At 40.9% G+C, this 27,425-nt stretch overlaps 1 protein-coding gene across 3 annotated transcripts; it reads left to right on the top strand.

Moving 5' to 3' along the window:
• The first annotated feature begins 6,745 nt into the window (after positions 1 to 6,745).
• Positions 6,746 to 21,798, top strand: pip4k2aa (phosphatidylinositol-5-phosphate 4-kinase, type II, alpha a). 3 transcript variants are annotated; one of them, XM_079661227.1, is made up of 10 exons: positions 6,746 to 6,897; positions 7,050 to 7,146; positions 8,970 to 9,122; positions 9,938 to 10,084; positions 10,588 to 10,626; positions 14,160 to 14,267; positions 16,902 to 17,015; positions 17,131 to 17,371; positions 17,603 to 17,706; positions 17,809 to 21,798. In XM_079661227.1, exons 1-10 carry the CDS (start codon positions 6,833 to 6,835, stop codon positions 17,887 to 17,889), a joined length of 1,149 nt encoding a protein of 382 aa, XP_079517353.1. In that variant the 5' UTR covers positions 6,746 to 6,832; the 3' UTR covers positions 17,890 to 21,798. The 3 variants fall into 3 exon arrangements, with proteins under 3 accessions (XP_079517353.1, XP_079517352.1, XP_079517354.1); XM_079661226.1 differs by having other exon boundaries at positions 14,160 to 14,276; XM_079661228.1 differs by lacking the exon at positions 14,160 to 14,267.
• Positions 21,799 to 27,425: the final 5,627 nt, after the last annotated feature.

Below are 27,425 nucleotides of genomic sequence, written 5' to 3'. Positions count from 1 at the left end.
TTTGTTGCTTTATACCACAGTGAATATTACTGTGCGCTGCATTGATTACCAGATTTCACTTCCGTATTCCCTCCTTGTATATTTACGCCTCTTCATATCTGTTAATTGCATGATCACTCAGTCTTGATTGCACTTTTTAATAACAGCCACTTAAACTGTAATGGCATATCAATTGGCATGGAGGAAACGCATGTCCCATTTCCTCTGCTTAATTGACAGTTTGACACTAGAACATTGAGTATGCTTTAAGAGGACTCCAATGGAAAATATTACGTAAAGAAGCTGCTCCCACTCGCTCTCTGGCTCTCACCTGATACTAGTGTTCCCCAACTCCTCTTTTTATCTTTACTGTTATGATTTGCCTCCTAGGACACGAGAAAAGTTGGCTCCTGTATTGAGGTAATAAATGTCCCACGTTAGCCGTTTTGTGTCTTTACACAAAACAACTGAGGGTATTTTTAAAATTGGCAATACTCTACGTTTGTTTACTTCCCCGCCTCTTGCTTTGACACTCGCTTAATTGAAAGTAAACCCACAAGCTCACAAAGGGAAGCATCTCAAGAGACCAGCACTAGTTTTTTATTGTAGTAAGAGTCTGTCTTCTTGTGCTTGTTGCTGCATTGGGTCTTTGTACTACTTTTAGAACAGCTTGCACAGTGAGAAATGAACGTACATGTAAGGAACAGTTGGTACGTAGTTGTATTTTATTGTGGTTCTCAGGTGACACCGCCCACTAGCTTTACATTCAGAGATGTCAGCAGATCATGCAAACATTTGGTTGGAATCGTGTTTTTTAACATATAAGTTAAGCAACATTTAATATGAATAAAGATTGGGTCAAACAGTCTGAGAATATCAAAGGTTTTCTGATTGAAATATGACCAAAAAAGAATCAGAAGACAAAGGAGGAACTTCAAAATTGCCACATTTCAAACAATGACTTTACACTGCTGACACATTCTCGGTGCAGCTTGCAAGTCAGTAACTGAGTTATCAGATCAAAGATGAGAGATTTCCTGTGAAGTGTCGAACGTGTCACTTCATCCTGGTTTCATATCTGATTAATCTTGCTTCTTTCTTTTTCTAATCACACTTTCATTTTCCGTCTTTGTCATGCATCCTCTTCCAAAGGAATGACCCAATGCATCGTAATATTAGATTTGAGATATATTTCCAAGTAAAAGGTGTTATAATCTCACCGCTGTCAGCACTCTCACTGCCATCTGCTAAGAGCGACTCATCTATCTGTCATTGTTCAGGGAGATAAGGCTGTGCTGCTGACTGTGCACACTCTCTTCACCAACTTCCTGTCCAATGGAGCAACAACACACATTTGCTTCACTCGGGCCGGAAAACAAGTCTTCGTCGCCATGGAGACAAACAGGAAGTGGTGGTGTGAAATTTGTCTGCAAGTTTGATATCTGCAGGAAGATAGGCAGATTTCCTCAAGATATAAATTATGACTATAAGTTCTTAAAAAGTGAATGTGAGGACTACGTGTGTATATGTTAGGGTAGATTAGTTGTATCCATGGAAATATGAGAAAAAACATTGCTATCCAAACCAAAAAGGATACATAACAGTGATTGTCAAAAGCATTATGTTTGTAAAGACAGCTTATTCGAGTCATTCTGATCTGATCTGACTCATACTGCTCTGTTTACACTTTTTTAGGGAACCGTGAATACTTTCAGGAAGAGACGCATTAGCTGCTTAAATAATACTGTACAAAATAGGGATTTAACGATACCAAAAGTGCAGTTGTTGTTACCAGTACCAGTGGAATTCCTAGATTCTTGATACCTAATTTCGGTACTACACAAAAAAATAACTGCAAAAAATGAATCCCATTTACTTCAACATACTGCTCTGTTACCGTTTGCATACTGTTCTTAGTCAGGAAGTCAAACCGCTCATAATTCCCTTTTTAATATCTATTTTATAACACAGTGAAAACATTTCCTTCAAACTGTACCGTCTCATTTTTAGAGTTGAATCGACCTGGTACGGCACCATCTGTTCTTGTGACATCCTTTCTACAGAAACAGGCGTGGCAGGGACATTTGGGGATATTTAAAAAGATACACACTCACTTCAGATTCAAGTATTTGTATTCATTTTTCTTCTGTGTGCAATGGGCCTGCTTGTTTATGCAGCTTGTCTATTTGTGTAAGTGTGCTTGCTAAGATCAGGCGTTGTCTCCTCCTTGTGTGAAACACAGCTTTTGTTGATTAGGCGACATCTCCCCGCTGAGTACCCATGATGCATCTGTGCTATAGCATCACTGTGACGTTTGTGCCTGTCGCAACAGGGAACTGAAATATACTCGGATATGACATCTGTGGAATCCTCAGTTTGAGCCGTCTCTTTAATACCCTCATTTTATTATCTCTTTCTTTCATGCTTTCCTCTCTTTTCAGATACGCTTCCTTCTTATTCCCAGATATGACTTCTCCTATTTTACATGCTTCCTTTCTTAAAAGCATCTCCTGCTGTTAATGTATCTTCTATTAACAATGCACACTTTCCTAACACTAATCAACACTAATCCTAGAGGATATTTAACATGTAGGAATGTAGACGGTTTGAATTGTAACCTTCACTTGAAAGTAAGACTAATCCAAAGTGCCGTACGAACAGTAACCAGCCTTGTTCTTGAAATGCTGTTTGTGTGTGTTTGCTGAGCTGGTTGAAGGAAAAGTGGGAATAGTGTGCAAAGGCTGACCTTTGCACATAACTGGACAAGCTTTTGCAGACTTCAGCATTTCAGATTTGTTTTACAATTGACCCACCGAGCCAGTAGGTCAGAGGTCTTTTTTTTGAACACACGTTGTATACTCTTACTTTTACTAACACACTGGCTATAAATTGCAGACAAAATCTACAGTAGCTGATTTCTATTATTATCAACAAGGTCAATATCCCCAGTGTTTCCCATACATTGATTTATTTCTGCCACAATTAAATATCGTCCGCAGCAAATGGATCTCATAAAAAAAATAAAAATAATAATGTTTTTTTTTTTTTGGCGGTCTAATGGATAGTGAGGTGGGCTGATGATCAGAAGGTTGCGAGTTCAAATCCCGCCTGGAACACCACTACTAGTGTGCCCTTGAGTTAGGCACTTACAGTGGGGCAAAAAGGTATTTAGTCAGCCACCAATTGTGCAAGTTCTCCCACTTAAAAAGATGAGAGGCCTGTAATTGTCATCCTAGGTATACCTCAACTATGAGAGACAAAATGAGAAAGAAAAATCCAGAAAATCACATTGTCTGATTTTTAAAGAATTTATTTGCAAATTATGGTGGAAAATAAGTATTTGGTCACTAACAAAAGTTCATCTCAATACTTTGTTATATACCCTTTGTTGGCAATGACAGAGGTCAAACGTTTTCTGTAAGTCTTCACAAGGTTTTCACTGTTGCTGGTATTTTGGCCCATTCCTCCATGCAGATCTCCTCTAGAGCAGTGATGTTTTGGGGCTGTCGCTGGGCAACACGGACTTTCAACTCCCTCCAAAGATTTTCCATGGGGTTGAGATCTGGAGACTGGCTAGGCCACTCCAGGACCTTAAAATGCTTCTTACGAAGCCACTCCTTCGTTGCCCGGGCGGTGTGTTTGGGATCATTGTCATGCTGAAAGACCCAGCCACGTTTCATCTTCAATGCCCTTGCTGATGGAAGGAGGTTGTCACTCAAAATCTCACGATACATGGCCCCATTCATTCTTTCCTTTACACGGATCAGTCGTCCTGGTCCCTTTGCAGAAAAACAGCCCCAAAGCATGATGTTCCCCCCCCCATGTTTCACAGTAGGTGTTCTTTGGATGCAACTCATCATTCTTTCTCCTCCAAACACGTCTAGTTGAGTTTTTACCAAAAAGTTCTATTTTGGTTTCATCTGACCATATGACATTCTCCCAATCCTCTTCTGGATCATCTAAATGCTCTCTAGCAAACTTCAGACGGGCCTGGACATGTCCTGGCTTAAGCAGGGGGACACGTCTGGCACTGCAGGATTTGAGTCCCTGGCGGCGTAGTGTGTTACTGATGGTAGCCTTTGTTACTTTGGTCCCAGCTCTCTGCAGGTCATTGACTAGGTCCCCCCGTGTGGTTCTGGGATTTTTGCTCACCGTTCTTGTTTCTCATTTTGACCCCACGGGGTGAGGTCTTGCGTGGACCCCCAGATCGAGGGAGATTATCAGTGGTCTTGTATGTCTTCCATTTTCTAATAATTGCTCCCACAGTTGATTTCTTCACACCAAGCTGCTTACCTATTGCAGATTCAGTCTTCCCAGCCTGGTGCAGGTCTACGATGTTGTTTCTGGTGTCCTTTGACAGCTCTTTGGTCTTGGCCATAGTGGAGTTTGGAGTGTGACTGTTTGAGGTTGTGGACAGGTGTCTTTTATACTGATAACGAGTTCAAACAGGTGCCATTAATACAGTTAACAAGTGGAGTACAGAGGAGGCTCTTAAAGAGAAGTTACAGGTCTGTGAGAGCCAGAAATCTTGTTTGTTTGTTATTGACCAAATACTTACTTTCCACCATAATTTGCAAATAAATTCTTTAAAAATCAGACAATGTGATTTTATGGATTTTTTTTCTTCTCATGTTGTCTCTCATAGTTGAAGTGTACCTCGGATGAAAATTACAGGCCTCTCTCATCTTTTTAAGTGGGAGAACTTGCACAATTGGTGGCTGACTAAATACTTTTTTGCCCCACTGTAGCCCTCAGTTACTCCAGGGAGAATGTCCCTGTAATTGGTAAATCGCTTTGGAATAAGGCGTCTGCTAAATGCCTAAATTATATTTTTGGGAGACTAAACCCCACAGATCCTCAACTCCGGTGTGTCTCACTCATTAACAACGCAACACAGAGCAACAAGAATGTTGTCTACAGTAGCCATGAACTCGCATGTCTTTTCTTATTTGAGGAGGGTGTGGATGCGTGGGCCGCCCGAAAAGCCTTTGTCTTTTCTTGCCGGGGGGTTGGTGCGCTGCGGTGTCCCACCAGATAGAATCAATTTCTGTGGGAAACACTGATCCCCTCCACAATTGGGAAGTTATGTTGCTTATTTCACAATTAATTATGTATTTATTGTATGAATACCTCTAATGCAGTCAACCGCATCTACCTGGTTACAGTTCCATTTCTGACAGACTATTTGGCAGTCCTTCATGTCAAAAGTCTAGATCTAAATATATTAACTGGGCCACACAAATGTACTAATTTGGGAGGCCAAGGGATCAAGTAGGTACTCGTCCACGGTCAACCTGTTCATCATAATAAGTCAGTAGGGATTAGCTATAATCGTATAATTGAAAGCCTTGACAGTGCAGTGTATTGATATTGGTCAAACACAAAATCCTGAGATTAATATCACAGAAATGTTTAAGGAATACTGTTTTAAAAAACCCTCTTCTTTGTTAGATATGCAAAGTCTCTGCAGCATAATACTCCTACAGCATTAGTCAATCTGCAAGTGTGAAACAAATATGTGATACGTCCTAATGCAGCTTCCGGAATTGTTATCCAACCTCTTGTCTTTCTGCACAATCCTAGCTGTGAGCAACGATGTAGACATCTTGAAGTACATTTGGGGCATCACTGTGAAGGAACACACACACATATTTCGTGATTTATGTTAAAGTCAATCAAAGCTCAAATGTTTGAGTTTATTTAGTGCACCTACATTAGCAGTGTGCTTGGTGGACTGACGGGTTATTAATAGATTCAACAAACCTGCCAGCACTCCTGCCTGCAGCCAACAAAGAATATGCAAGCGCACACACACACACACACACACACACACACACACACACACACACACACACACACACACACACACACACACACACACACACACACTTTATATTTGTATCACGCTGTGTCTGAGTCATAACAAATGTCAGGTCTACACATTACAGCAAGGTGATGCATGACCAGCTCCAAATGGAAACCCCTGCAATGTGCCGTATGTGTCAAACGCCCCGCTGCTTCTTAATTGAGTTATTCATGGTGCAAGGTTTATGGAAGTGTTTTGTAATTGTGCGTTTTGTAAGATCGATATCACCGTAAATGTACATTCAATTATAAATGTCTTGAGTCATATGGTCAAGCTCAGTCCAACTCACCACATCAACACATTTTGTGACCCAATGTATCTGAAGAGTGGGTAAGACAGACTTACCCACTGATATTCAAAAATGCATTTCAGCAATAAGAGAAATGCACAAAGACCAACGTCATCACGCGTTGAAAAAAAGTGATGAATATCTGCCTTTGAACTGTGAACACACTCAAACTAGATGATAGGAAAATAGCAGTGCGTCACAGACTGCAGGATGTTAAGATGACCTTTAATGCAGGAGCGACATCACTTTAAGATTTGCTCATAATCCGATCTGAATATTTGTAATTGCCTTCAGCTCTAATACTTTGGCAGAGTGCTTCCATCCCTGTCTTTTTCTTCTTTAGTGAAGCAAAGCAAACTGTACTGGATACAAAGCTCCAGTATCATGCATCAGATGTTTTGTTGTCCACATCAAGTCAATGTATTTTCTATGTGAGGCTTAGCCACTCCGTTTACAGAGATGCCTGTCAGTCAACAGCATCGTGTTTATCAGTGGGAATGATTGATGCTGTTTGTGTTGGTTCTGCCTATATTTCCACAGTGAGACTCTTTTTCTGCTCACTATCCCAAGGCTTTACGTCTAGCATTTCTAATGTTACCTTTCATTCTACCGACATGTTTCATACTGCTGTATCACTGATCCTCTTTCTTCCTCTTTCCTGACAGATAAATGAGTTGAGCCATGTTCAGATTCCCATCATGCTCATGCCGGACGACTTCAAGGCGTACTCTAAAATCAAAGTGGACAACCACCTCTTTAACAAGTAAGTGCATTTTTTAGTGTGATATTTATGAATGTATTTCCAGACAAAATGAAATACTACATGTATATAATTGAATGTTATTTCAGACCTGCCTTGACCATCTCATATACTCAGTTCTGTCCCTCTGATGGTTTGCTTTTATCTTCCCACAGGGAGAACATGCCTAGCCATTTCAAGTTCAAGGAGTACTGCCCTCTGGTGTTTCGAAACCTCAGAGAGAGGTTTGGCATCGATGATCAGGACTTCTTGGTAAAAATCCTAGCAATGTTTCTACCTTTTGATGGGTCAAATATATATATTATTATGTCATTCCTGTCGTACTAGGTTAGTGTTAATTGCCAGGTTAATTTCTTTTGATTTTGAGGGGAGACAGGAGGATTGCGGTTCACTGTCCGCAGCTCTCCTATCTAACCCTGTCAATATGGCATCTCCTGTGTAATGTATAATGTCCTGTGTATGTCACAATCAGCTGTTTTAGGAAGTCATCCTTGCATCCACCCCCCCCCCCCTCCCCCGTTACGTTTTGTTTAGTTGTTTGTTGTTACATGTTTTGATGTACGGTTTGTTATCTGGAGCAATGTCTGTTAAAAAAAAATTGCCAGGTTAATGTTCCAGCTACTAAAGACAGCCTGATGATTTTGCAGGTATGACCAAATCCTGAAATGTATCCGAACCTTGTTTATTCAGTAATGAAACCCCCAGGGGCTCGAAGCTCACTGGAAAACATGCAACTGTTTCAAAACAAATGTGACCACAGTATTACCGAGAACAGTGTTGCACTTTTTCCTTCCCCTCTTTTGTTTCAGCCTTGATTTCCTATAGTTCCCTCTCCTCCCCAGTAAATCCCTATCCCCAGTGCAGGGTATGAGTTGGCAGTATTTGGAGGTCGTTGTGTCCCGGCTCAGTGCAGCTGTCCGTCTCACATGTTTACATTATAGAGTGGGCAGTGGGGGTGTTAAGACACTGGCCAGTAAAGAGGAATGCTGTGACATTCCCAACGTTAAACTTATTTTCCTACATGAGCCACATTGTGTTTATTGGGTTAGTTTGTTTTGCCCTGACTCTAAAAGCCTGTTGGTACCATTTCTAATTGGTGATATTACTCATTACAGACATTGGTCACCACAAGCTGCGGGCTCTTTTTCATCAGTTTTAATGAGCAATGCTAGCAGTATTACATTTAGGTTTTGGACGGGTAACTGAAGTGCAAACAGATTAACCCTTTTAAGCATTCTGATAAATGCCTGGTGGAGAAAATGACTCACTAAAACAAAACATCAGGATCATCCTTTGGAGCTTTTTCATCTATGCCAGCCTCAGGCAAAGGGCCTCTTAAACATTTTCATCCTGTGACACAAACCACTTTAATGTTACTCTGCCGTTAGGAAGCTCTCTTAGGGACCCCTAGAGTCAAGACAACCAATTTAAGGTCTAAATGCAAGAGAGAAATGCTGCCAGACCGTTGTTGAGGGTTGATCCCCACCGCTCAGAGGGGAAAGGGAACTGAGGGCAGAGGACATGAGACATTCTTGGACAATGAGGCATTGAGCCAGGGGTGTTGTATCATGTTACTTTAGTGTGTGTGTGTGTGTGTGTGTGTGTGTGTGTGTGTGTGTGTGTGTGTGTGTGTGTGTGTGTGTGTGTGTGTGTGTGTGTGTGTGTGTGTGTGTGTGTGTGTGTGTGTGTGTGTGTGTGTGTGTGTGTGTGTGTGTGTGTGTGTGTGTGTGTGTGTGTGTGTGTGTGTGTGTGTGTGTGTGTGTGTGTGTGTGTGTGTGTGTGTGTGTGTGTGTGTGTGTGTGTGTGTGTGTGTGTGTGTGTGTGTGTGTGTGTGTGTGTGTGGGGACAGGGAGCAGGCACAGGGGTCAGAACCCCACATGTTTAGACTGGAGAGTGGGAGGTGGTCGGATATCCAGAGGCTAGAGGGAAAACAAGTTAAAATAACAACTAATAAACACTTGTTTCTATAAAGGCAGGGCAGAGAATGCAAAAGGTGACAGCTGATCATATCGTGGTGTGTGCATCCTGATGAACGTTATTTATAATGTTTCTGTGTTTTCCCTGTTTGTTTTCAGAACTCCCTGACACGTAGCGCTCCCTTGAACAGTGACGCCCAGGGTCGCAGTGGGGCGCGTTTCCATACCTCTTATGACAAACGCTACGTGGTCAAGACCATCAGCAGTGAGGATGTGGCAGAGATGCATAACATCCTGAAGAAATATCATCAGGTAATGGCAGCTTATCTTATTACATCTTATACAAATGCAAGCCTTGATCCTTCAAAGAGAAAGTCATCGTAACACCGTTTGTCTTTGATAGATTCGAAACAGCTCAGAAACTGGAATGTTCTCTCCTCAAACTCTTCTGAAACAAGCGTCTAATCCTGTCTTATCGTAACCCCTGCTGCCTTAATCTTGATATAAAACACCATGAGGTCAAGGAAAGATGTGTAGGGGACATTTCTAAGGACTTAGGAATCGACAAATGCAATGCTAGGAGAATCCCACTGCAATAACATTAGGCAGCATAATTATGCAACGATGGATTATTGATGTGGCTCTGTCATCACTGTTGCTGCTGCAAGGAATTATGGGACGGCATTATCTCCTTTCCTTTCACAAAGGATGATCCATTGTAGCCTATACTAAAGGGGATAAGAAAGGGAGCATTGAAGCACCTTTCCTTAGCTTTTAGAGAATTGGACCCTCTCTTGTCACGGCTGTCACTTAAATACTTCTGGTTCGTTTCCCTCAGTTTGGAATCCTTACGTGAATAAAAAGGCCATTCAACCACAGACCCTATCTTTTGCACTCGTTCTTTCGAAGGAACTGCAACGAAACAGGACACTATAAGCACGTGTGCAGAATTGTAATGTGCATCTGTACTATTTCTGCATCACAAGCTGACACACGGGCCTACAGGCATAAGTCAGGAACCTTTTACCCAGCGTTTCAACATCAATAAGTGTCAGGGAACAGATTTATGTAATTTGGTGTCGCGGTATGTCAGAGCTTTGACAGATATTCCTTCTGTCTTTTCGTAGTTCATCGTGGAGTGCCATGGCAACACGCTGCTGCCTCAGTTTCTGGGGATTTACCGGCTCACCGTGGATGGAGACGAGACCTACATGATTGTTACACGCAATGTCTTCTCTCACAGACTCTCCGTCTACAAGAAGTATGATCTCAAGGTAGGAGGGGAAAACCCATATAGGGAAGTAAGGGAATGAGAAGTGATCAGACAGGGCATTGATATCACAAGAAAGTATATAAATGTTATCTATGATTGCACTACACCAGTCTCTTTGGGACTCATTTTTCAAATACTTGTTGTGACTGATCATCTGAGCTTTGGTGCAAGAATTAAGATGTTTATTTGATAGTTTTTGTGTCCCAAAAGAAATGCCTGTTTTTACTCAAACACAAAAGATAAATTGCAACTCTCGTACAAGGTTGTATGTTTTAAACTACAGGCATTATCCAGCAGGTAATACGTGTTGTAAAACAGGGCTGAGAGCATCAGATAACCACTGAAGCGTTTTAATCCACTTAAAGCCATTGCCTAATAAGGTCAGCTTCTGTGTTCAGACATGCCCACGGGTAATGAGCATCTGCAGGAATGAGTTTAAGTACAGTGGTGAGGGAAAGACTTAAACAATTATAATGATAGTGATTTCCTTTCTTTTGTTTCTAGGGTTCCACTGTGGCACGAGAGGCCAGCGATAAGGAGAAGGTACAGTCACCTGTCGAGAGCCGGGGTCCACTGTTACACACCCACAGCTTTAACCCTCAGTAGAGGAAGGGCATCTTAACCTTTCGTTCATGCTTTAAAAAGACAATAATAATTATATAAACTCAGAGTGCTACCATTAAAAAGAAAGTTAGTAAGTCCATCCAACTCGCATAAAGAAGGGTTAGAAAGATCTGAGAAAAACACATCAAAGGAAATGAGACAATCCACACCGCGTGTTCTTAAAGTGTTTGTGGAATATTCTTCCCTCGCCTGTGTCACAAAACTGATTTTCTACAAGCGTATCGGCACCAAATGTGTGCTGGACAGGTGAACTAGTTAACATACCTAACTGCCCTGCTTGGGTTATAGATCGTGTAGCTTACTCAAACGCTGTTTCTGTCCATCAAACAGGCTGCTGTCCTTGCAGCCTCTGAAGGTGCACTGCTGAGAGAACAGCAGGCTCTGATAACATTAGAGGTCAGAGTCGGTGTGGATTGAACAGATGGACACTTTTTATAGCACTAAGCTGAGGATAAATTAGGAACAAGGTCCTAGTGTTCAGAAACACTGGTATGTTTTATTCTCTCACAAATATACTTTTTCCTGATTTGATTCCCCGTCCATTGAAAGCCATGTGGACACTTAGAGAACCAGAGAGAGAACAAACTGTTTCCAGTGGTTTGAATGACCCACACAGCTTCAAACTATTCCAGGCTTACTGTCATCACCCAAATGACGCAGCTAACGAGTGTTTAGTCCCATTGTCTCCCTTTGGATTGGATGACAGTAGCATATATCCATCTCCTTCAGTTAGCACCTACTTCATCACCCCATTCCCCTTCTAGCCCCTGCACGCTTTCTGTGTCTCTTTAATTTGCTTCACCCCCTCTAACCTCGCTTCTGCTCTTCCACCAGTTCCCCTGCCTGCTGTCTGTGTGAGAGAGATTGAGGCGTGTGTGTCTGTGTTGGGTTTTATTCTATCAGATGTCTCGTGATGTTGGGTAGTCCTGTGTAATGTGTGTTTTCTATGTAGCTGTGTGTCTGATTGTGTGTGTGAGTGGGCAGTATATATATAAGCTTTTCTGTGACTGACAGTGATGGAAATGTTGCTGTTTGTCTGAGACTGGCTATTTTCAGTTCTTGCTCTTGGCTGAAATCGTGCAGGATGTGATGGTTGAGTGTGCTTCCTGTTAAACTTGAATTAGCAGATATAGGCAATTTATTTTGTTATCTCTAAAAGTCTTTAACTGATAGAAGTGGCTTTGACTTTGGACCACTGTTGGTTTGACCTGTCGGTATTGAAAAGGGATGCTTGTCCGGATTGTTCTCCACACGTTGCTCTCCCAAGTTATGTCTGACCATGGAAAAAGGTTTTTACATGAGAACAGTTACAATAATGACCAACAGGGGTTTGAACTTTCCACTGCCGGGCTTTACAGGGGCTTAATCGTGGGGCACCATCCAGTGAGGCGTAAAGTACTAAAGGGAATCCCCAAACTAAAAATAACCTACTGTAAATGGAAGAAGAAAAAAATGGGGTCTAAACAGAAGAATGGAAAAAAGCAGCTGAGGGTTTAAAGCACACGTAGAGCTCCTGTGACCTCATTTGTCTGTGGCTTCGCTGTGTCAACAGAGCTCATTTTTGTTAAGCTTAAATCATGAATGAAAACTACCACTGACTCTTAACTCACAAATGAATTTATTGCTGTGGGAATTCTGTAGTTGTTCTACCTTTTTTAGTGAAATGCACCAAATGCAGTTAGCAGTATATTGTTTTACATGTCAAAAAACATGCAGAATGCAAAACACAGTACGTGATCACACACACACACCTTTTGAATGTGCACACACGTTCACACCCAACTAACAACAGGCCTCAGACACACAAGGCTCAACCATCAAAGAGGAGGACCTGATGAGACGTGCAGGTTTCACCACATGAAACACCTTTGTATATATTACACACACTTACAGACATGCTTAAACGAACCTGCAGTTAACTACTACAACTACTACAAGTGCTCAGTGGCTATACAAATGTTGTCTTCCCTTTCCTGAAAACATTTTTGTGTAAATTCCAGTATGTGAACGCTAACACTGCTTTATATTAGTAAAACACTCACACTCACTTCAGTCAGCTTGTATAATCAAGAAGAGGGTGCATCATGCCAAATGAGAGATAACATGTGTTTTTCAGGTGTGTGTGTGTGTGTGTGTGTGTGTGTGTGTGTGTGTGTGTGTGTGTGTGTGTGTGTGTGTGTGTGTGTGTGTGTGTGTGTGTGTGTGTGTGTGTGTGTGTGTGTGTGTGTGTGTGTGTGTGTGTGTGTGTGTGTGTGTGTGTGTGTGTGTGTGTGTGTGTGTGTGTGTGTGTGTGTGTGTGTGTGTGTGTGTGTGTGTGTGTGTGTGTGTGTAAAAATAATTGCTTTACACCCACACAGCCAACAAGCATGGCAGGGTTCTCTCTTGACTGCATGCCCGTCTCCCTCTCATGCATGCGTCTGCATGGTTTAAAATGTTTTTTTGCATCTTTTTAAGTTTACTTTACTTCTTACACATTTCGATGTGTATGAACACCAACTCCATTCTGTTGCACATTGTGAACATGTTCAGTTTTACCCACGTGTGACATGTATTTTTACAAATACATTTGCGGTTCTTCTTAAAAGCTGCTGTCTTTCTGGGTTTGGCTTTCTGACACATTTTAATATACGACATTTAACCAGGCAGATGATCAGTGGGTGTACACGTTTGTTTTTTATAGCCCAATCTAGGTCAATTAGGTTTCACTTAGGCAAATCATATCGTAAAAGAGACTTTATTTTACTTTCATTGCAAAAGTAATTTAGGCCACTAACCCACAATGTAGCAAACACAGCTGGAGGTGAATCATGCGTATTTGTCATGTGACCTGGAAATAAAGGTTATGTTTATAAGCTGGTGGTCTTTGGTTTGTGGAAAACCACTCGTCTCTGCCTGTGGGGGCACGTGGCTTTAATGTGTCTGTATGACTGAGTGTGAACTGTTTTGCTATTTTATTAGTAGCTCCTTATCCACTTAGTTGAAAGCCCGTAGAAGTAGTACCACACCTGAATAGATGTTTGTCAGAATACATAGTTGTAAATGACTTTGTTTTTTCTTGCTCTTGGTAGTTCCAGCTCCTAACTCCTTTAGAGTAGCGCTGCAGTCTGCTTCCTTCTCTACCAGGAAACAGTCCAGTGTAGGCAGACTCAAGTCGTGCTACATTAATTATAAATAAAGTCCTATTGAGTATAATTCTTTTAAAATGCACTTATTTGCATTGTCATGGGACAACCCTCTTGGACACAGTTGCAAAACCATTGAATAAAATGTAAACGGATCCTTCGCGCTCAAGCCCTTTCCAACCCTCTACCAATTTGAAAAAACAATTGTGTGCTGTAACATTTTAAACACTTTGCCTTTACTTCCAACTTCCTTCCTTCCTCCCTTCCTCTCTCCTTTCTTCTCTCCTCTCCTCCACCCCTACCGACCCTCCCTCGCTCCCCCTTCTCTAGCAGCCGCCCCAACCAGAGGATGTGCCCCCGCGGCCCAAATCTGGTAACGTTCAGCAAAGGCTGCAAACCCTTCGGATTGCCACGCGCTTTTACTGCGCCATGAAACACGTAAGAGATGTAAGGAACCAGGGCTCATATATATACCAGGCATGATCTATTAAAACAATCTTTTTTTATTATTATTATTTACTGTACGGCCGAGCATTTTCGTTTCCTCGTCCTCTCCAAGCTGTTATTTAAAGTCCATATTTTGCACACTCTCCATCCATCGACAGTCACCTTTTGCTCAGCAAGTTCGGTTTCAGTTTGTTTTTGTTTCCACCACTCACTCAACGGCACTGACATGTTTGTGAAACACTGGAGGGCAAGAAGTGAAGCAGTGAGGTGGCAGCGTGAATGGGAAGGACACTGCTGGAATAATTCAGGAACCAGAGTTGGAAAGAGAAAGTACATACTTACATTCCTGGAAAGTCACATTATTTCAGAGGGGGGACTTCCTTGCTTTGTTGCTATTTCTAATTCCAAGTTTAAAACTGAAAGTAGGTAAGTTACACAGAAGTCTTCTATGTTCTGTAGTGGATAAGCAGACAGCATTGATCACAGCAGTGTATGATCACTGACATGGTAAACAATATGTTCCCAAGCCGTTGTAAAGCCTGTGATAAGGGAACAACACGGTGCGTCCCATTGCAGCTGAAACACTTTCTATAATGAAAGTGTATTGAGCAGTAAATGAGCTGGTGTTTCCCCAGCTTTGTTTCATGTTTGTGTACGGTATTATATTAGCTGATAATTTGACCACAGCTAATATGACTCTGGCCAGTTTTCTTATTTTAAATATATAAAAGCCTCCCGAGATAATGAGCATATTTAGAATCGGCATGGCAGTAATCCTTGAAATGCCAATTACCTCTGTCTCTAGTTTTCGGGGAACATTGTCTATTCTATCAAAAAAGTCTAGTTTCTAAATGGGTTTTTTTGTATGTTGCGTTTAATAAAGGGACACAAATAGTTTGTTTACCAAATCGAATATTTGACACCATCTCGATGCAAACTATTTGCAGCGCACATTACGTTCCGGTGTTGCAGAAATCCTGCCATCACTTTGTTCTTCGGAGACGGCGTGAAATCAACATGGCCAGCTGGCAGGAAGCAGAAAATACATTTTACTATTGTTTCTAAGGTCTGAGAGAATTCACCTGTCGCATCAACTACCCACCCTCTCTTCCTGACTCTAATATATCTTTCTGTTTTTCTACTTACCACCTCAGCATAGTGCACAACTCAAGAGTCAGACACATGTTATTACTCTCATAGAAACCTGCATGACTGGGATAAAGACTGAATGAACCGGTCTGACTCTGTAAATAAAGTTGAGATGGATGAATGTAAGAGATGATTTGGTGACAGACCTGCAAAGGACTTTAACCGTGATGTTCCCTCTCTTCTCAGCCTTATGTTGCGTCCTCATTCACTTTTTATGTTGCATCTATATTCAGTCGAGCAAGTTGTCCATCCCATATTTCTTGCCAATTGGAGTTCCATGTCTGTTAAAATATGTGCTCAAATGTCCTATTTGTGAGATGTATTACCATCTGTGTGAAGGTGTAAATGTATGTGTGTGTCTGTGTGTGTTGTCTAAGCTCATTGTAGTGCTGCTGCTCTTCTCCTGCTGCTGTAGAGACACTGTAGCAGCTGATCTGCTGCTGATCTGCTGCTGCTCCTCATGTCCTGCTCTCCTTCTCCTCAGCCAATCAGAACTAGGCCCCGCCCCTCCTCACATAACACCTCCTCCCCGTACTGGTCAGAGAGACATTAATCCCAGTAGAGCGACTCCTAAATAGGAAACTCCTTCGTTCCGCTGAATAGAGGGAATGTAGAGAGTTATAGAAGTAGATTATACTAGATGCAATCCACAGTTGAGTTTCCGAGAAGCATCTTAAATGACGGGGTGCTTTTGGGAGAGCAGCCAACAAGGACGTTTCATGGCTTTGAGTTGGACGTCCTTTTTTTTTTTTGCATGACACAAAGAGTGTGGATCCACCACATGCATCAATAACGCTTTCAAGACTTCTGTGCAGTGTGCAAACAAAATGACATGTGCCCTTTTTGTTTACCTTTTAATGAAAACAATGAGAATATACGCAAATAAGTGCATGAGGTGGATCTGGACCCTGCTGTGAGCATGCTGCATGTACAGTGGATCACAGACGGCCTGTACTTTGTCAGACAACTCATTTGACAAGTGATATGTGTTGTCTTTGGCAAGAGGGGCTTATCTGAAAAAACACAGGTTCAAAGTCTTATTTCTACCAACGGGGTATTTCAACATGCAGGATGACAGGGAGAACATTTGTGAACACTAAGATTAGACTTCATCTTTGTCATCAGGCATTTAGAAATACCCCTTTATTCATATAGGTGAACGATGTTTAGTCCTGTGTAACATATAAGGCATATTATTGATGATATCTGGGTGAAATGTATGAAGAACACTGATGCCGGTGTTATTCCTTTAAGTCAATATTTCTAGTCAACTTTTGAACTTTTATTAATATCTAAGGACTTAAATGTGTCTGATTAAATTAGCTTAATATTTAGGGCCATTTTCTCTTTTTATTAGAGATTTGAGCGTCAAATTTCTGTTGCATTTTTCACCCAGGTCTCTCAGGTTCAAGCCGTCTGTTGTTGTGTTTTTGACTGTTGTTTATTTGGCTGCTAATCTCCAATACTAATGGGCAGGCCAAGGAGCTGCCCACCTACAAGGACAATGACTTCATCAATAACGGACAGAAGATCCACATTGATGGGGAGAACAAGAAGATGTTCCTGGAGAAACTCAGGAAAGATGTGGAGGTATGTGATCATCCACATTACAACACGCACATGATATTAATACATTTTCTATTTCCACAACCCCCGTCCTCTTTTCCCTGCTTTAATTCCCTCTGCCATCTTCCCTCGTCCTCAGTTCCTGGCCCAGCTGAAGCTCATGGACTACAGTCTGCTGGTTGGGATCCACGATGTGGAGCGAGCTGAGCAAGAGGACGTGGAGAGCGAAGACAACGAGGCCGACGAGGAGGGCGAGAGTGACGGAGGGGGTGTTGGAACGCCCCCCGACAGCCCCAGCAACACCCTGGACAGCAACAAGCCTCTGTCCCCCGGAGAGTTTGATCCCACCATCGACGTCTACGCCATCAAAAGCAATGACAGTGAGTAGCTGCATGTGTTTGATGGATGTATACGATGTTAAACCTGTGCAATGTAAAGGACTTATTCAACAGCTTCATAATTTATCGAGTACTGAGAGCTCCCCCTGCTGGGCACTTGTGTTTTAACCTGCTGCTGCCAGAAGGATTTGATCCTTTTTAACAGCACCTGATGACATTCTGCAAAAATAAAATCGATTCTCATCCAGAGTGCCTTTTTGTTTTAAACCACAGCTGCTCCCAGGAAGGAGGTTTACTTCATGGCTATCATAGATATCCTTCAGCATTACGATGCTAAGAAGAAAGCAGCTCACGCCGCAAAGACTGTCAAACACGGGGTATGTAGCTGCTTACGAGAGGAGATATTTATTATTGTATAGTATAACAAGATGGTTATACTGCATGAGGAGACTAACGGTTGTCTCTGTGTCCCTCTACAGGCCGGAGCGGAGATCTCCACAGTGAACCCAGAGCAGTACTCCAAGAGGTTTCACGATTTCATCACCAATATCCTGTCATAGCCTCCAGGAGTGACGGGGGGCACGGAGGCACATGGGAAAGGGAGGGCAAGGGGGGAGTAGGGCGGGGAAGAGAGGTGACGGAGAGAAAAAGCATCAAGAGGCTGAATTAATAAGGTGCTGTGATGGCTTTGTATCGCTCTCCCTCTCCTCGTCCCTCCCTGCTTCCCCCTCTCCTTCAGTGGCGTGCCACGCTCTGCAGCTATAAAAAGAAAACCATCATTCGTTTACATTTAACCTCTCCTCTGTTGACTTTTGTGTTACTCTGATAAGGGTGTTTAAAGCAAGCGTCCAAGTCATTACGTTTTTTTTATATTATTTGTTTTTGTCCGTACGGTTGTTTATGCGGGAATTTGGCTTATTTTTTGATTGCCTCTATTACGACATCCAGCTCCCTGCTTTTGTTTTGATGTTTGTTTTTGTCTTCTCAGTATGATACGTAGGAGGGTATGATGTGTACAGTGCAGAGGTCAGATTACGGCACCAGGCTTGAGCGGGATGTAACGAGGACGGACATGTTGAGCCTCGCCTGATGCAATTGCTTCATTTCAGGAAGTGGGAAGCAGTCTTCCAAAAGGCCAACAGCCACACACCCCCCCCCCCCACCCAAACGCTATACTCAGCCAAACAAATCTTCCCATTCGCGTTGATCCTGCATCCCTCGCCCTTTAGACGCCACCCCCTCCGTGTAAAGTGAAGGAGTTGATCTTCTGGGTTATCTTCTTCCACACACTCACAACAAACACATCTCATCAGCTGATTAGTTCACTTGTTGCACCTCAGTGGTTGTCCCTTACGCTTTGTTGTGACGCACGGTGATGAAGAATCGTTTAAGGGAAGGATACGTACCGTGAAATGAGGAGATTGGAGCGTACAAAGTGTTGTTTACTTGCATTCCCCCTGAATATGTCGGGCATTGTTTTCTGTGGCAGGGGATGACCCAGAAGTGTGGCTGAAGAGATTTAAGTCACTCCTTGTTATATCTACATACGGGGTGTCAGATTGAAACATCAACAGCCCTTTACTTTCTGTTGCCATCAGCACCTTATGAGTAAATAAAAAAAGAAATGTTGCACTTTTATTTGTTATTAGAGGTTAGAAGCTCTCGTTCTGTTGCATGCGCTGCAACAAAGAGGACAAACGTGTTAGAAATCCTGATCCCAGATCCCTCCTCCTCCGCCTTTACTCACCTGCTGGTGTTTCTGACTGCAGGGATTGGACGGGAAGACTTTACTGCAATATTAGACGGGGAAGTGGATGAGTTCTGTTCACGGGGCTTTTGTAAAAAATGACCTTTTTAAAAGCACTCTGTGGGGTTGAGGGATCTGGGATCAGCTACAGTGCGTCTGTGTTCAGGGCAGGCAGGAGACGGTTTACCTCCAGCATCGTACCAGCACACACTCGGTGTGTGTGTGTCAGTGTTCAAAAGTTGTAAAGGGAGAGACAGTGAAATTAGGGGGGAGGTGGGGAGGAGAAGAATGAACAGCGGCAGCATCGTTCTCTCCTCTCACCTCGGCTGGTATTCATCGTTGTTCGTGTTGTTGTTGTTGTTGTTGTTGTTGACATTTTAAAGGTGGTTTAACTGTGTTTAGAATTTGGCAGTTTTATGAATTGATGTGGTAATAATTGTTTTGTTTCTGTTTGAGGTTTTTTTTGTATATTTTGCACAAGAGGAAAGGAACCAAATGTTACGAATACGATCCCAATTAGTTGATACGGTCTTAACAAGGGAAATGCAATATACTTGTGTGTAAGTGAGAAAAGTTGTTGTGTGTGTGACGTTGTGTATCACTTTCTGGATAACCAACTAAAAGTCGTCCTTCTTGACTATTGTAACCCATGCAAAAAGCTTCCATCACAATATGTTTGTTTATCATAGAATATATTCACATTTATATTTTTACATTGGATTTTAGTCATGAAATATAGTTGTATTTAAAAAAATAAAAATAAAAATAAGGAGCCACCCTTGGGAATGAATGATGGTGCTGTGGTAAATGAAGAATGATACTGCTTGAATTTATACTCACTATAGATGTAAGAAAAAACCTAAAAAAAATTGCATGTCACAGGACTAAGTTTCCTTCCCCTCTATCTGTGTTGTTCTCTTCGTGTCCCTACACTTTAACCAGATTCGTGAGCGTACAATAGTCCCTACCATGCTTTAAATACCTGTGTTTCATTGTATACACTGTGCAAGATGTGTGCCTTTATACTCCAAAATTATTTAATTTTATATTTTGTAATCTTTTTTTTTTAAACAAAGGTAAAAGGTTATTTTAATAATAGGGTGTTTACTTTGACCTGCATTATTTCCAACTTTAATTTCAACCCCCTCGTTCTTCCACTCCAGCCCCTCCTGTATTGTTCATATTATTCAGTTTAACAAAACCATCTTATGATTGTGTTTTTTTAACCGTCATAAAAGTGAATATCTGTCTTGAATTTTAATATGGTGGATTGGTTTGGATTCTGTAAATTCAAATCTGTCATTGTGATAATTCAGTGTGTGCAGGCGTCCCTACTCTGAGGCGTCTGCTGATATTAACCCCTCGTTCGTTCACGCTGGTCCTGCCTTTATAAAGAGTGAGTGAGTGAGTGTGTGTGTGTGTGTGTTTGTGTGTGTGTGTGTGTGTGTGTGTGTGGAAGTGGAAGTGCATTGTGATGGTGTTTTTGTCGTTCTCTAACTGGCGGCTGCTCAGGAGTCTGTCAGCATGTTCATCGCGTTTACCTTCGTAACCACAGATATCAGGAATGTGATTTTTGTTTTACAAGTTTGTCCATATTTTCACTTCCCTTCGTCGATGTAAAACCCATTTCTGAACCCGGTTTATGTTCTCCTGAGTTCTTGTGTCCCCCACCTGCTTGTTATCAGGGAGGTCATCCGCTGATAGGTCACCCCGAGTCAGTGGTTAATGGATATTTCAGTGTTCTTTCTCTATTAATGGGCTGTTTTGTTTCTATTGTCACGTAGCTCATACTGTACATAGGTTGTGTCATAAGGAAAACAGGAAATGAGGGAAGACTCATCTTCTCCTCGTCTGCTTTGCTCTGTTTGAGGCATAGCTGAGTAGAAAACAGAGCAGTGCATGCTGGGAGAGTGAGTTTTTTTCTGTTTCTGTTTTGGGAATATTAACTCTGGTGATGCCAGACTTTAACAGATGCAAATTTAAAGACGATAATAACAGACTCGCTCTTCTGCTGTACTTTGACATTTAAGGCTTTTGTGACTCACGATTGAGCTCCTTCACCAAACCTGCTGCCACGGTAACCTGCTGCCACGGTAACTTGCCAAAAGCATCTTTCAGCAGTCAGAACTACCCACCATGAGCTTGAAGAACATTGTGTACTGTGTAATGTGTCTGTTTGTCTAAACTGATTTTTTTTTTTTACATGCACTGGGAGATGGTGCATTCGCTGATATGTGAACATGTCCAAAGTTTTGAGAAACAACCCTGTGTTCATGTGGTGTTCAAGTGTTAAGGGAATTACAAATGCAAATGAGCGGAGGCCAGGCCAGATCTGCAGAGATGGAACATTTCCTGTGGCTTTCTAGGATTAAAACAATTTAAAAAAAGTCTTTCTGGACAACAGTTTTGAAATGGATTGAATTTGCATGGAAACATGGCCAGGAAACATCCTGCAGTCGAGCTTCGGTCTCACAAAAGTCCCAAGTTCTTTTAGACTACATCTAAAAGACTTACGCATTAGTGTATGCACGTGTGTATGTGTGAGTGTGTGTTATTGCTGTCTGACAATGGTTGGTGAGAGCTCCCTTTCAGTGGCAGAGGCCAAAATGATGATGTACGTTTATTGTTCTTCACATTTAACGATGATGATGATGATGATAATACACTCCATCCCATAAGCTTCACTCAAACCAATTAAAGCACTTGTTCTGCTTAACTCAAAGTTTACCTCTGATGTTTTTATTATCTGATGTTGATAAGTACCATAGTTGTTGCTTATTTTAAAATGTGTTTTATTTTACACTAATGCTCATGGTTTATTTGTGTCACTTTAATTTGGTCAATTTTGAAGCCCTATTTTTATAAGTATTACCCTTGTACAGCAGTTTCCTCCACAGATATATAATGTCCTCTGATATAGAAAACATCCAGTCAACATTTCTAATATAAATACATTTGAAGAACATGGATGCACAAAATACCTGGAAGATGAGAGCAAGTTAGTTGGATCTTCATAATGATCAATCAAAAAACGAAAAAAATACACGTGCCACAAAGGAAATATTTACTAGTTCCTTATTATATAACGTCGCAATGGCTTTAATAGAAATAGTAAAAACACTTAACAAAACACATGCGTTAAACTGCTTCGTGCATAATGTCCGCTAGAAGTGAATATAAAAGCAGTTTTTAAAACAAAGACACAGCTGACTTAAAACATGAAGTAATCCGTTTATGGAAAACTTGAACCTCCGCCTATTTATATATGTATTTATTTATTATGCCAGCCAAACAATGAAGCCTTTGACACGCCAAATGTCAGAAAAAAACGGGTAGGATAAAAAAAAAAAAAAGCATGATTAAATAAACACTAGCCTTCTTCATAACACATTCGTTCATGTTGTTGGCACAAACTGAGCACAATACTTATTATTCAGATTAATCAGAGGCAGTTGAACATCACGAGGAGCGTTTCTGTAAAACCAGTCCAGTTTTAAATATTATTTTTTACATTTTGCGTTCGTTCCTTATGTCTACCAACACACTGCAAGGACTCCCTTTTTTATATAATATAAATAAAGCTAACATTTCATAACATAGTTTATTTTAAAGACACTTTTCACACTTTTTAATTCAGTTTCAGCAAATTAGAATTATATTCTCTAACTGGAGCAAAAGCCTGTTCATTGCTATGTTGCAGAATTGATTACATTTCTATTCAGTTTTTGGAGGTCGTGATTTCGATATTTATTTTTATTTATGCCTGAAAAACGCGGAACCTATAGGTTTGGGTGGGTTTATTTATCTTTATCAATAATGTCCGTATAGCCTATGTATTCACTCATTTTGAAAAATTGAATTACATTGCACATTTAAACAATAGGCTCCAACATGCGATAACTTTAAGGATATAGCCTAATAATAGCCTAGATATCAGATGTTTAAGGAAGAAAGGAGGAGGGGGGGGTGGCAGCTGCAGCCGGACTAGTTTAGGTCTCAGAGGCGGAGGCTAATTTACACCGTCAGTAGGCCTACAAAGTGGAGAACAAGCAGACCACAGACAAAGAGCGGCCCGCCATGTGCGCTGCAGCTGCCACACACACACACACGCGCACGCACACATACACACACACACACGCACACACAGAGCTCAGACGCAGTGAGGCTCCACGGCCGCCAGGGGGCAGTGTGAGCTCTGCAGAAATACAACTTCACCGTACATTTTATATGTTTGCATTTAAAAACTACATATGAGGTAGACATGCCTCTCTGTGATTGGAGCAAGAGATTAAATCCACATAATATTATGCTGCCTGCTGAAGTGTCTTTGAGCAACACACTAATGCACCTCAATTGTTGCTGCTCTGCTGTACCTGACCTTTGACCTCTATATTGAGTGCCGTTTTTTAATGCCACTCCATGAAATGTCCTTTATTTTATCTTTAGTCTCTCTTACACAACATATAGTGACAACATGAGTTGTCTATAGCATATCTTAATATAATTTGTATAATGTAGTATAGGCTAATTCAATATATGTTGTTAGTTGACTCCACCTCGAGCGATATAATTACTAACAAAGTACTGCTAACAGAGCACTTATATACTAATAAAGGACTGGTTTATCTATAGCCAGTTGAGTAGCACTTGACATGTTTGGCTCTATGAAACCTGATATACTTATATGATTCTGTTTTCTTCAAGGTTGTATCTTCCTGGTCGAATGTACTTATTGTAAGTCGCTTTGGATAAAAGCGTCAGCTAAATGCAATCTAATGTAGTATTACACTGGTCCTGTAAATATGTTTAAATTCTACAATACATTTCTAATAATTTTCTATTACTCAAAATCTCCCCTTTTTGTTTGTGTGTTTTCATTTTGTATCTTCATTTAGATGAGTACATTTAAATCATAGCACCAAGTCAAAAGTAATGTGTTGACCTACAGCCCGTGAACAGCTGGTAAAATGTACCTGGGCAATTTGAGTACAGGTGGGCCACGCCCCGATGACGTCAGAGGAGTTTGCGCACGGGACAAGCAACTAGAGTAGGCGGTTAACTTCCAGTCAAAGAGAGCAAGGAGGACCCTCCTCTAAAGGGAATACTCGTGGATTTTGAATCATGCAAGTAATTTATGTACTTTGTTAACTCTGTACTGTAATGACCTGTTAGCTTGTCAGTGTAATGTGGATATCAAACGAACGTTAACGACAGTTGCTCAGGCTTAGCTTGTTAGCTGCTAACTAATGTAGCCTGCTAACATGGATGCACCACACACAACATGTAATGCTTAGTGGTGAAGTAGTTGCTTATAACTTGTCAACAGCGGCTAACATCGCCGTTTTTAATAAGAAATGTGGCAGTGGGGAACTAGTAGTTCAGATGAGTGTTGTACTGGTGTGTGTGTGGGGGGGGGTGTTCGCGCTACATTTTCAAATGCTAATCCGTAGTAAAGCAGTGTGTGTAGCCAAGAGTTTTATTTTCACTCACAGTGTACCCGACTGTGTGATGGTGACTTTTTTTTCTGTGTACACTGAGACAGATAGCGGCACCAGCTTCCTAAAAACAAAAAGCAATGTCACATTCATTGCCATGGCCGCTGCTCTGTGTAAACAGCTGTGATGCGACCTGATTACTGTAAAGAAGGAGAGGGTAATCTATTTGGAGACTATTGGGACAAGAGTGACTTTATTAGACGTGTAACTGTTAAATTGAAGATATGGCATTAGCTTTGTTTCCAATATATTTCTGTACTTACAGGTATGTGTTCGCTACAATAAATGACATGTCTGTTAAACAGCATCATCCTCCCCTGACTGATGGAGCTTCTCTCAGTCTGCAAAGGAGCTGATTGAAAAGGAACCAGGTAAATGTTCTGTTAAAATGTGTCTGCTGTTCTATATGAAAATCTCTAACGGTAAGTACATTTTGCCAGTATGTGAAAAACCTCTCCAGTTTTTAAGTCAACATTTAGATAAAGTACATTGGAATATAATTTTACTGTATGGCATTTATTAATATTTTCAAACTTACTCAATTTCAATGTTAAATATTCTGATTCAAAATGTGTTTTTCAGGAGAATTGATAGTTTGAGCTTGTAGAACCCAATTATTTAATCAGGTTCACTTCCTGTTTGGAACAAAGCAGACATTCAATAAACGGAGCTTCCTTACTTGCAGTTCTACTTTGACCGTAACAAATTAGAGTTAATAATATACATTGCCTTAATAGTGTCCTCCTGAGCTTGCACTATTTTTATTGTTTTTTAAATGTATTTTATGTCCTATATATATTTATTTATGTTGCATTGTTGGAAGAGCCTGGGACTGAACTGTCTCACTGCATATCCACACTGTAGCTAGTGTGCCTATGATAATAAATACATTTACATTTAAATAGCTAACTCAACCCAATCAGTCGAAGTAACTTCAAAGAAAAGTTTACAGTACTGTATGTTAACATTGATTTACATGTTTTGACAGAATGGGGGCCAATAAATCGTTAAAAGAAAGGACGATGCTGAGTGTCGTGAAGATCCGTGTCCTCCGTGAAGTGCAGCAGAAAGAAGACGCCACACCTCCCAACGTGTCCATCGAGCGATCGGAGGGGCTTGATGAGTGTAAATGTTTGGCAAAGACCATTTTTGAGGTACTTGAGAATTGTCTTTTCATTGCACTTTATACTCCACTACCAATCAAAGGGAAATATTGTACTTTGTGCTTCACTAGATCTTATACAGAGTATATTAAGTATACAGTTCTGTTCTGTTATTTTAAATATATTTTTTATTTTAAATCTCACGATCGACTGGGAATCTCCCTGCGATCGACTGGTTGGGCACCCCTGGTCTAAACTAAATTCTGCCGTGATGAAACGCCATATCATGGCAGGGCTCGACAGTAACGATTGCCAGGTTGCCATTGGCAACCATTCAGAAAAAATGTCAACCACTTCTTGGCCTTTGGTTACCATCATTGGCAACCAGTTTTTAACATAAAGAAACAAGGACAGCAAACAGCAAAACGTGCACCCCAAAATAGATAAATGTTAATTATTTGTTGTATTAAGAGTGATATTTAATTATTGTTGTGACCAGTCGGAACCTGATACTTAAGTTGCACGTGCATTGGTGTGATTACGGAGCCAGAAAGTGATGCACGTTTACTCGTGTGCGCCGTGTCGAGTGTTTGTTTTACAACGAATGGCGAAGCAAATTAAGTTGTTTGACTGTGGGGTAAAAAGTTTGGCCAACCCGTCAACATCCCAAACTATATGGGATTAGTTTTGTACCATAAAGATAAAGCAACACATTCTCAGAATAAAGAAAAACTATCAGTTTAAAAGAAAAACAAACTGAGTTTAGCAAAATAAAATACATTTCTAAAATAAAACTATAAGTTGCAAACAAATCATTTGTGCAATCATGTTTTTCTTTGTTTTAACATATATTTTTGTTTGCAGTTCTCTTTGCTTCTTTCTCAATGATCGGACTTTTGCTCTCGCTGCAGCTCTTCTCGTTTGCGCTCCCTCGTTTTCCATTTTGACACAAACATCCCAGGTGGGCGGGACTTTCGGGGGTGCGTCCCTATTGGCTACTCAGGTTTTCAGTGACAGCCCACTACACCTCAGATGATCATACAGTGCAACTCATGCAGCAAACTCCGGAGTCCACTCGGCCACGTTAGTGTCGGTGTCTCCTGGGGAGTTTCATGAACATATCGGACTCATCTTATGGATTGCTGTGCATTATACTTGTGTTGTGTAATTTATACTTTATTCCAACTTTAAATATTGTAATAACTGAACACACTGCTGCTGTAAAAATAATTTCCCAATTTGGGATTGATAAACTGTCTGTCTATTTATTTTATAGATAAAAAAAACACATCCATGTATTTTCAAGCTAAAGGTGATACACAATATAAACTGTATACTGTTATTCTTTCAAAGACACGTTACATTTCAAAAGCATATATTACTATGTTTAGGACAAACAATTAAAGACTGCTTTAATTTAACAAATTCTACAATATAAAAGTGGCAGATTTTCTTTATTAAACAGAGCAGACCTAGGCTGCATACCAACACAATTAGGAACATGCTCACATCTTACTATGTTGGTCTGAAGAGCTGAAGCATTCACACACAATGGATACAAACTGTGTTGTCTCATTCTATACACTGTGAGAAAATGATATACATTTAGCATTAAAAATTCGACATACTATTCCTAGCCTGAGGAAGATATGAATAATCAACAGATTTGAATGGAATCTCTAACATTTTCATGTAGAATAAAGACAAAAGAGTGATTATACAAATTACATTTATTGAAATTTGAACCAGAA

Source organism: Notothenia rossii, assembly GCF_949606895.1.
Source record: "Notothenia rossii genome assembly, chromosome: 12".
NCBI lineage: Eukaryota > Metazoa > Chordata > Actinopteri > Perciformes > Nototheniidae > Notothenia > Notothenia rossii.
Note: the sequence above shows the minus strand (reverse complement) of the source record. Positions and strands in the feature narration are given on the sequence as shown.

What these genes read in the sequence shown, in the direction of transcription:
- pip4k2aa (XM_079661226.1), top strand. Translation starts at nt 6,833, where the DNA reads ATGCTCATGCCGGACGACTTCAAGGCGTACTCTAAAATCAAAGTGGAC. An exon ending in TCCTGAAGAAATATCATCAG is followed by an intron (nt 9,123 to 9,937) that starts GTAATGGCAGCT and finishes GTCTTTTCGTAG; the next exon opens with TTCATCGTGGAGTGCCATGG. An exon ending in ACAAGAAGTATGATCTCAAG is followed by an intron (nt 10,085 to 10,587) that starts GTAGGAGGGGAA and finishes TTTTGTTTCTAG; the next exon opens with GGTTCCACTGTGGCACGAGA.